This window comes from Pistacia vera, unplaced genomic scaffold (genome assembly GCF_008641045.1).
Source record: "Pistacia vera cultivar Batoury unplaced genomic scaffold, PisVer_v2 Contig303, whole genome shotgun sequence".
NCBI classification, from domain to species: Eukaryota; Viridiplantae; Streptophyta; class Magnoliopsida; order Sapindales; family Anacardiaceae; genus Pistacia; species Pistacia vera.
The window spans coordinates 271109-282417 of NW_022196117.1; the positions used below are offsets into that span (position 1 = coordinate 271109).

At 37.3% G+C, this 11309-nt stretch overlaps 1 protein-coding gene across 1 annotated transcript; it reads right to left on the reverse strand.

Annotated features, from left to right (window-relative positions):
* Positions 1–751: 751 nt before the first annotated feature.
* On the reverse strand, positions 752–11066 carry LOC116135794. Its single transcript, XM_031421513.1, has 5 exons — positions 10443–11066; positions 9965–10345; positions 9547–9877; positions 1581–1690; positions 752–1486 (listed from the first exon to the last, which is right to left on the reverse strand). Exons 1-5 carry the CDS (start codon positions 10767–10769, stop codon positions 1334–1336), a joined length of 1302 nt encoding a protein of 433 aa, XP_031277373.1. The 5' UTR covers positions 10770–11066; the 3' UTR covers positions 752–1333.
* Positions 11067–11309: the final 243 nt, after the last annotated feature.

Here is an 11309-nt window from a genome sequence, read left to right on the forward strand (position 1 = left end):
TATATCACAAATGCTTCCTTCTCAAGAAAGCAAAATTAACATCAAAAATGACAAGCCGACTAAACTAAAGTACACTAGAGCAACTTGAGAGATCAAACTTTAAGGGAAGTTTGTTTCAATATTCTTGCGTTATCTTATTACTCCCTCTCCAAAATATACATTTATTTCCCTATTTTAAAAATATTATCATATTTTATTTAATTATTTTTTAAATCTTTTAAATTTATTAATTTAACTAAATAACTTTAAAAATATTTTAAAAATTAATAAGAACACTCCCTATACTCATATTTACCACATTCTAACCACCATCACACACACTATCAACTAAAACTAACTGATAATAATCGAATCCACCGTAAATCTAACAATAAATACATCTGATAGTTGACAACAATCAAAAGATGTTGATGTATCTTTGGCCGTCATCTATAAGTTCTCAATGACCGAAATCAGACAACTATAAGTGGATAATATTTTTATCATTTTATAAAACTTTTATATATTGAAGTACTTAAATTAACAAACCTAAAATAAAAATTTATTAACTTTTACCTTATAATAATCACCGAACTCTGTCCTACCAATGATATTTTGAAAAATATTAGATTAGTTAGTACAAAGTTACAGACCCAGAAACCGCAAATCCAGCTGCTGCTGGATCTCGGGTAAAGCTAAAGTCCTTTCTATTCAATTTAAATCTTCGAAGCAGTTAAATAAATATTAAAAAAGCGAGTGATAAGGAGAAGGGTAAAATAGGAAAATGAATTATGTTTTATTATATTATTATTAGTTGAAGGCCATTGAGTGGGTGGACAGGTTGGAAGGGGGAATTTGTAAACACACCAAGTATTGTATGACAATACTGACAACAATAATGCATGGCATAAGTAAACATCCCTGGCGAAAAAACATTGTATCCAAAGCCATGTACTCTTTTCATTAAGAGCTGGTACTATTTCTCTTTTTTCCCTTGGCTTCCCCAAAACATTCACTTGTGCCCCAAATTACAAAAAAGAAACAGAAAATTCCATCCACATCCACCAGGACCACCACCGTAGCCAAACAAAATTTAACAAAAACTGCCCCTGCTAACTGCATTCACTTTTCTAACAGTAGGAATTTTTATTTTTCCCTAATTCTATCCCCTAAAAAACCATTTCATATCTGCTTCCTTCTTCTTCATCATCATCCACATTTTTCTTTTAAACTTCCTCCTCCTTAAAACTATTATTATCTATATTCTAATACTACTTTTCCTATAGCAAACTATCAGCCTCCCTTGTTTTTATTTTTTCATACCCTTCTAACCTTGAAATTTTCTTTTCCTTTCCTAAAAAACTCCCAGAAGAACAACACAAATTATGAAAGACCAAAGGGGACCACGTTCATAAGTCCACTCCTGCGGCAACCGGATCTCATGGTTCATTCCTTGCTGCTGCCTGAGATTGCGCTTCTGAACCATTTCGATACCCCAAAGTAGCATCTGCAAATTCAAAATAAATACCCAAAACAATCATAACTAACGGACATAAAAATAATACCACACTATCAGATGAGATTGGGAAGAGCAATATTACCAGTATCCGGTGCATAACTTCCGAAACAGGCTGAAACGGCGCACCCATTTCGTCGAAGTTCAGATTCAAGGCCTGCACCACTTTAGCGGGAAGTAACACCGTGGAACAAGCTGTTAAAGAGAAACAAACAAATACCATCAATTCTCTCAAAACGACAAAAAATCAACTAATAAACCGATTTAAACTTATTAAAAAAATGGTATAAATCACGACCAATCTGCGAACAAAACGAGTAACTAATTTGGTATAATCTTCCCTGTACCTGGCTTCTTGCGGTCTCAGTAGGCGTGTTGACGCGACGAGGCAAGAAACACCGGTACCAGCACATTCTTTTTTACCACTCGGACTCCAAGAAACACAGCCCGCATACCCGACCCGTTTTGTTGTTGCTGTTGTTGCTGCTGTGCTTGTTGCAGAGGAGGCCATGCAGATGCGACAACCCAAGGGGCCGAGTTGTGTTTCTACTTTGGACTCGTTTGAGACCAACTTGATATAGTCCAGTGGTTGCCTTGGCCTGTGACTGTGGTCCTACCCAAACTGACGAACCTTGTGCTGCTTCATCATTTGTTTGTTGCTTCAGATGCTGAAACTGTAACATTAAAGCAGAAAGAATGAAACAAAAGACAAAGATGTAAAGCTGAGTAACAAACAATTACGACTTTGTTTTGAACTTACTTGAGAAGCTTGTAACTTCTGGTGAGAAAGGACTGTTGGTGGTGGTGCTGGTGGTGCTGGTGCTGGTGCTGAGCGTTGTAGAAACCAACATCAAAAAGGTTCGCGTGGTTCTTTACAGGGACAGAGACTGGAGATGGTTTTCTGGGTGGACCCAATAGCCCCCTGTTGTGATTATAGCAACCGTTATTCTTGGTTCATTCTGATTCTTTCAACTTCCCCTGCAGCCGCGTACAGCAGATCCCAAGTTCCCGGCGGTGAAGAAACCCGTGACTGACAGTTAGGACTTCCACGGCTCGAGCCCTGCCTACAGCCGCACCCACTCCCAACCGCGCATAGCGTCGATTGAGGCGAACCGGACACAAACCGACCCTGTAAAAACAACCGATGTGTTAAAAAATTCTCATGAAAATCTAACTGTTGAATAAAATTCAAAAACAGACGGTATTAAAGAGGTACCTTAGTTTTGTGGTTTCCAGCGAAATCTTCCTCAAGAGTAGAGTGAGCCATTTGGCGAGTCAACCCAGCGATGAAATCTTCTTCGTCACTCTCGGTCTCGGTTGACCCCATCACCGACTCAACAGGAGAACTGAGATCCGAGGAAGAGTGTCCAAAAAACCAAAACCATACGAAAACTCAAACGGAAACAAAGGTTTGGTAGCTTCAGCTTCAGAGTCAAACGCGTCTTTCTTGTTGTTGCTCTTACTCATGTCCATGAGTATGTCGTCGTCATAAGGAACTGAGAGGAAGCCAAAACTCACCGTCGTCTAAACTCTCCGCCATGTCAAAAAGCCCTCAAGATATCAAGGAGTAAAAGGTAAGAAGAGGTTTTTGAAGAGGCGAGTATGGGCTTTCGCTGCTAGGTCAAGTTTTATAATAATCAGGCTAGTCTCGTTTGCTGTATTGTGCACAGCCAAAGCCCCCAAGCCAACGCAAAGAAAGAGATATGAAATGAAGAAGTGTGCTTGTGTGTGTGTTCAATCAAACCCTTTTAAAGCTGTCACAGAGAGTGAGCAAATTTTTCTATTGTAGTGTAGAAAAGCAGAGGCGGGGAGAGAAACGTGGACAACTCTGTATTTGTAGACGAATTAAAGAGAAGAGAACACCAAAAACCACTGTATGAAGGAATGTGAGAAACCCGCGCCAGAGGATACAGATGGACGGTGAGATTAAGAATGTGTCAGATGTGGGGGCCATGCAAGTTGCAGCCAGGTAAGAATTTAGATAGAAATGGAACCATCAAGCACTTGGCAACATGTGAGAGAGCCAGGAAGGAATTTTTGAAACTTTTTAAAAATAAATAATTTTTTTTTTTTAAGTTTGAAGATTTGTAATTGTGAGTGAGTGGGATGGTTGTGATTGTGAAGAGGTGAGGGGTGGCTTAGTGGTTAAACAAATCTAAAACGACGTGGGGGATGTGAATTGGATCTTCCTTTTATTTCATTCGTTGATTAGCGTAACAGACGGACATTGCCCTTCCTTCATGTCCACTTGGCGCCCCAGGGACACTATGCTTTGCATGTAAGTTTTTTTTAATTTCTTCTTTTTGAGTATTTATTACCAACCCCTTTACATTAATTAATTAAATAAATATCACTTAAACTTTTTGGAGTTTAAAACTGTGGATGCAAACTCTAATAGCAGGCTTATATAATGTGTTATACAATCCTTCTAGATTAAGATTCCTATAAATCTTTTATAGATTTCTTTTTATGATAAAACAAGTTAATAAAGGGTGTTTATCTAAGCTTATAAATTGGTCAAACTAATTTATAAACTCTAAAATTAAATTGAAACTAGTTTATAAGCTCAAAATTAATGTTGATCTATTATTTATAACTTTTTGGAGCTTACAAGCCAAAGAAAATAAATTGGGAGAGAGATATTTTTTTCTTTTTGCTTATAAGCACTCTACTTATAAGCTAGTTTGACCAAATATATTACCATATTATCCTTGTTTAATTTTAAAATTTTAATAGTAATACCATTGTTTAATATAATATCATTTTAATGTTTATAATAAAATGTACTTATGAGCCACATTTTACTAACACGTCAACTACTTTCAGTTACTTATAAGTACTTAACCAAACACGAATTGTTTAAATTTTCAAATGCTTATAGTACTTGTTACTTATAGCTAATTTCATAAGCTCAGACAAACACCCCCTAAATCATAATTGAGAAAATAATAATAGACAGCATTTTGTGTATGATTTAATGTGGCATGTAATGAATGATTAATAAATCATAGTGAATAAGGATGAATGATCAGTATCTAACGTATAACTATGTAATTTAAGTTTGGTATGGAGCATTCTTAATTAAATAAGATAAATAATATCAATTTTTTTTTTTTTTAGTATCTGAGAGTGTCAAAATCAGTTTACGTTATATTTTAACTATTTCTTTGAGGTCCTCATTATATATAGTAATTGTGCGATTCGAACTCAAAATCTTTTGAATAATCACACAAAAATCTGAAACGAACTGTCAAACTATCCAAAGATAATTAAATATATCAATTTAGGTAGACAAAATCATAGATTTGAAACTACATAGATCATACAAATTTAATTTATTTATTTTAAAAAATGAAATCTGATTTTACATGTATCGATATTGACCAAGACCAAGTTCACGCTCCTAACAGTAATAAAGTTGAAGAGGAAACCACATTGTCCCACCCAAGGTTTGGCCAATTTTCGTTCCCACCCTTAGTTTCATAAATTGCAATTTCCACCCTTAAATTAACACGGTTGCTTTTCTCTCAAAATAATCCCTACATCTCAAATTTCTCTCAAATGCCCTAGAGGATCTTGGCCAAGCCAATAATCCTGCCTGATTCCGGCACCATTGGACCTCCTTGACACCACCATCACATTCTCTTATCCTCCTTACCAAACCCTAACTTTTCCACCTAAGTACACCTCAACAAGGTGCCTGAATTTTGTTGGAAATTGGCCAAAAATGCAAAACCTAAGGGAGAGTGGGTCGAAATTTGGATGAAATGCTGATTGACACTAAAAGCGCCGGTTTGATTGGAGGGTTCCATCAGGTGAGGAGGCTAGGGGTTTTAATGTGGGGGTTGAGGGGATTGTAATGTGATGTCACAGGATCAATTGTGCTAGAATAGGCTTGAATGGCTTAAATCGCTAGTGGTGAATCTGAGAAGCGAAAGGTTATTTTGAAATGATCATTTTACCTTTTAACTGTTAGACAAATAATTATCTGTTAATTAAAGGTGGGAGTCTGCAATTTATGAAACCAGGGTGGGAACTGTAAGATCGCCAAACCTTGGGTGGGGCAATGTGATAACTGCAAAGTTGAAATGCCAAAGCAAACAGACCAGACTTGTTCTCCATGAATGCTGTGTGTGCACCCAGAAAGCCAAATAGGGTAAGAGGTGGGCCCGCAGGAGGACATTTAAACATTCCATTTTCAGCTAAAGCGAAAGCTGAGAAACCAAATCAGCTTTGGATCAGAAAATCTTTTTTACAGCCTAAGGAGTAAGGACACTTGTGGGGACACCTACATGTTTAGACTGTGTTACAACATGCATTTATCCAGTCAATATCTTACCCCCAATTCAATTTTTAATTTTGAATCTCACAATTAGTTTTTAGATTGAATGTATAGAAGACAATTAGACATTTGTGGAAATAATTAAGGGTGCATTTGGCTCCCTATTTTTATCTATATTCTCAATCCTATTCTTCAAATATTGTTTAACACATTATTTCAGAAATATTAATATATTTTTTAATTATTTTTAGACCCCTTAAATTTATTAATTTCATAATACCCCCAAAAAAAAGTTTAAAAATTAACTAAAATACCCCTATCAACCCATACTTGGCAGATTTCGACAACCACCGTCGATGGTAGCTAGAATCTGTACAACGACCTACACCACGACCAGAATTAGTCGGTAGTTCACCGATCTGGCCGTCAGCGATGGCCAAAGAAATGACCATCGTTGACCGAAAACAACGGCCATATCTTTGGTCGTGACTTCTTTGACCTTTTTTGGCTGTCGACGGCCACATATGGCTGTAGATCTAGCCGGAAAAGGCCATATCGATGCGTTACGACACATATCCGACTAGTCTGTGTCGTAACGCAATTTTCCAGCCAGATTCTGACGGTGGTGGCCGGAATCTGGCATTGCGAGTGGTGGGGGTGTTTTTGTCATTTTATATGTTGGGTGTTTAATTAAATTAACAAACCTATGAGTTTTTTTATAAATTTTTAAATTTTACCTTGTAATACTCCCTTATTCAACTACCTAAAATAATAAACCAAACACACCCTAAATTTTCTCTAAATTTTAATAAGATTTTTTTTTATAACTTAGGGTGTTCTGACAAGTTTATATGCACCTCAACAAATCCATTGGGACCTTAAAATTATCGATCGAATAAAAGCTCAGTGGCCACCTTTATTAACAACTGAAAAAAGATTCAAATTTATAATCTTTTGAATAACATACTTAATATTTCATATCGAACTACTCAATCACCCATAACTCCAGAAGTGGTTAGTAAGATTTTCTTATATGGTCAAATTTCACCCATTGCTTTTAGTGTATTTAGTATACTTGGACAATTTGGTCAAAAGTCGTGCGTCATGACTATTTTTCCTCTAGTGGTCAATATATATATATATATATATATATATTTTTATCACAAAACTCACATGCATTTCTTAGATAGTTCATGAGCTTACTAGTGTTTATTTCTTTAACTCCATCATGCAATGAAAGACCAACGATAATTCACATAAAAGGAGCCTGGTTATTATTATTATTATTATTTTAATGGCAATATTTTCATTATAATTAATATTTAAATCATCATTCTTAAATGAATAAAAAGTCAATTAACATAATCAATCATGCGCTGTATGTTTCCACCAAATATTATCTCATGCAACAAAAATAAGAGGCTGAAGGCTTTTAACATACAAAGTTTACCTTAAGCTGTTATTTAATACATAATACGACGACGTAATTGTGTTTGTTAATGTTTTGTAGAATAATGAAAAAGTAAGGAGCGAAAGAGTGTGAGTAGGGATGACGTGGCCGCAGTTCATAGTTTACGATTCGGCAGCTTAACTGTCTGTCTGTCTGACGTTTGGTCAAAACTCGTTGCTTACCGTTTGTTTTAACGGCCGTCGTTTTCTTTACACATCATTACGGCGTGCCCTTTTCCACTATCCGCCGGCGTTGGACGGCGCCACTCTCTCGTGGACGCGACATCTATCGTAAACTCTATTTAACTAAATATTATAGGCACAAAAAAGAAAATTAAACAATTCCTTTTTAAAAACAAAAAAGCAGAGTACGTGGTAGGGACGTGCTTACCTGCGGAAAGGGACAGGATAAGGACTTCTCAGGTCCGTACACCTCATATTGATAAAAATAAATAACTTCCAGTACTCGCATTCTGAGCCGTAGAAATCATGTGATGATCTGATAGTGCGTCTCACCACCCTGATATGCGCGTGATACTGTGGATATCACGTGGGACGGCGTGCGGAGCATGAACTTTTTCTGTTCTAATATAAGCAAAAATTAAAAAGAAAATCAAACTTTTAATCCTTTTGTATAAAACTATAAAAGCCCAAATGGTTGCTTCGAATTTTCGCTAAGTAATTTTAAAACTTTCCCGCCGAAAGAGGGGAAAATAAGACGTCGTTTTCATATATTTGAGTAGACCAATAAAATGTGACACGTCCCTAATTTTTTGTTATTATTCAGGGATTAAAATGAATGGCCACAGCCCACAAGTTGTGTCATTGAGATTTGCCACGTCTTATAAGCTAGTTTGACCAAATATATTACCATATTATCCTTGTTTAATTTTAAAATTTTATAGTATACCATTGTTTAATATAATATCATTTTTAATGTTTATAATAAAATGTACTTATGAGCCACATTTTACTAACACGTCAACTACTTTCAGTTACTTATAAGTACTTTCAACCAAACACGTAATTGTTTAAATTTTCAAATGCTTATAGTACTTGTTACTTATAGCTAATTTTCATAAGCTCAGACAAACCCCCCTAAATCATAATTGAGAAATATAATAGACAGCATTTTGTGTATGATTTAATGTGGCATGTAATGAATGATTAATAAATCATAGTGAATAGGATAATGATCAGTATCTAACGTATAACTATGTATTTAAGTTTGGTATGGAGCATTCTTATTAAATAAGATAAATAATAATCAATTTTTTTTTTTTTTAGTATCTGAGAGTGTCAAAATCAGTTTACTTATATTTTAACTATTTCTTTGAGGTCCTCATTATATAATAGTAATTGTGGCGATTCGAACTCAAAATCTTTGAATAATCACACAAAAATCTAAAACGAACTGTCAAACTATCCAAAGATAATTAAATATATCAATTTAGGTAGACAAACATAGATTTGAAACTACATAGATCATACAAATTTAATTTATTTATTTTAAAAAATGAAATCTGATTTTACATGTATCGATGTATGACCAAGACCAAGTTCACGCTCCTAACAGTAATAAAGTTGAAGAGAAACCACATTGTCCCACCCAAGGTTTGGCCAATTTTCGTTCCCACCCTTAGTTTCATAAATTGCAATTTCCACCCTTAAATTAACACGTGCTTTTCTCTCAAAATAATCCCTACATCTCAAATTTCTCTCAAATGCCCTAGAGGATCTGGCCAAGCCAATAATCCTGCCGATTCCGGCACCATTGGACCTCCTTGACACCACCATCACATTCTCTTATCCTCCTTACCAAAACCCTAACTTTTCCACCTAAGTACACCTCAACAAGGTGCCTGAATTTTGTTGGAAATTGGCCAAAAAATGCAAAACCTAAGGGAGAGTGGGTCGAAATTTGGATGAAATGCTGATTGACACTAAAAGCGACCGGTTATGATTGGAGGGTTCCATCAGGTGAGGAGGTAGGGGTTTTAATGTGGGGGTTGAGGGGATTGTAATGTGATGTCACAGGATCAATTGTGCTAGAATAGGCTTGAATGCTTAAATCGCTAGTGTGTGAATCTGAGAAGCGAAAGGTTATTTTGAAATGATCATTTTACCTTTTAACTGTTAGACAAATAATTATCTGTTATTTAAAGGTGGGAGTCTGCAATTTATAAACCAGGGTGGGAACTGTAGATCGCCAAACCTTGGGTGGGGCAATGTGGAAACTTATTAAAAAAATGGTAATAAATCAACGACCAGATCTGCGAACAAAACGAGTAACTAATTTGGTAATAAATCTTCCCTGTACCTGGCTTCTTGCGGGTCTCAGTAGGCGTGTTGACGCGACGAGGCAAGAAAACACCGGTACCAGCACATTCTTTTTTACCACTCGGAGCTCCAAGAAACACAGCCCGCATACCCGACCCGTTTTGTTGTTGCTGTTGTTGCTGCTGTGCTTGTTGCAGAGGAGGCCATGCAGATTGCGACAAACCAAGGGGCCGAGTTGTGTTTCTACTTTGGACTCGGTTGAGACCAACTTGATATAGTCCAGTGGTTGCCTTGGCCTGTGACTGTGGTCCTACCCAAACTGACGAACCTTGTTGCTGCTTCATCATTTGTTGTTGCTTCAGATGCTGAAACTGTAACATTAAAGCAGAAAGAATGAAACAAAAGACAAAGATGTAAAGCTGGAGTAACAAACAATTACGACTTTGTTTTGAACTTACTTGAGAAGCTTGTAACTTCTGGTGAGAAAGCGACTGTTGGTGGTGGTGCTGCTGCTGGTGCTGGTGCTGGTGCTGGTGTTGAGCGTTGTAGAAACCAACATCAAAAAGGTTCGCGTGGTTCTTTACAGGGACAGAGACTGGAGATGGTTTTCTGGGTGGACCCAATAGTCCCCTGTTGTGATTATAGCAACCGTATGATTCTTGGTTCATTCTGATTCTTTCAACTTCCCCTGCAGCCGCGTACAGCAGATCCCAAGTTCCCGGCGGTGAAGAAACCCGTGACTGACAGTTAGGACTTCCACGGCTCGAGCCCTGCCTACAGCCGCACCCACTCCCAACCGCGCATAGCGTCGATTGAGGCGAACCGGATACAAACCGACCCTGTAAAAACAACCGATGCGTTAAAAAAATTTCTCAAGTGAAAATCTAACTGTTGAATAAAATTACAAAAACAGACAAGAGTATTAAAGACGGGTACCTTAGTTTTGTGGTTTCCAGCGAAATCTTCCTCAAGAGTAGAGTGAGCCATTTGGCGAGTCAACCCAGCGATGAAATCTTCTTCGTCACTCTCGGTCTCGGTTGACCCCATCACCGACTCAACAGGAGAACTGAGATCCGAGGAAGAGTGTCCAAAAGAACCAAAACCATACGAAAACTCAAACGGAAACAAAGGTTTGGTAGCTTCAGCTTCAGAGTCAAACGCGTCTTTCTTGTTGTTGCTCTTACTCATGTCCATGAGTATGTCGTCGTCAGTAAGGAACTGAGGAGGAAGCCAAAACTCACCGTCGTCTAAACTCTCCGCCATGTCAAAAAGCCCTCAAGATATCAAGGAGTAAAAAGGTAAGAAGAGGGTTTTTGAAGAGGCGAGTAATGGGCTTTCGCTGCTAGGTCAAGTTTTAATAATAATCAGGCTAGTCTCGTTTGCTGTATATGTGCACAGCCAAAGGGCCCCCAAGCCAACGCAAAGAAAGAGATATGAAATGAAGAAGTGTGCTTGTGTGTGTGTTCAATCAAACCCTTTTAAAGCTGTCACAGAGAGTGAGCAAATTTTTCTAATTGTAGTTGTAGAAAAGCAGAAGAAAAGCAGAGGGGAGAGAAACGCTGGACAACTCCGTATTTGTAGACGAATTAAAAGAGAAGAGAAACACCAAAAACCACTGGTATGAAAGGAATGTGAGAAACACGCGCCAGAGGATACAAGTGGACGGTGGAGATTAAGAATGTGTCAGATGTGGGGGCCATGCAGAGTTGCAGCCAGGTAAGACATTTAGATAGAAGAAAATGGAACCATCAAGCACTTGGCAAGCATGTGAGAGAGCCAGGAAGGAATTTTTGAAACTTTTTA

What these genes read in the sequence shown, in the direction of transcription:
- LOC116135794 (XM_031421513.1), bottom strand. Translation starts at nt 10,769, where the DNA reads ATGGCGGAGAGTTTAGACGACGGTGAGTTTTGGCTTCCTCCTCAGTTC. An exon ending in TGAGACCCGCAAGAAGCCAG is followed by an intron (nt 1,691 to 9,546) that starts GTACAGGGAAGA and finishes TCTCTTTAACAG; the next exon opens with CTTGTTCCACGGTGTTACTT. An exon ending in AAGTTATGCACCGGATACTG is followed by an intron (nt 1,487 to 1,580) that starts GTAATATTGCTC and finishes TTGAATTTGCAG; the next exon opens with ATGCTACTTTGGGGTATCGA.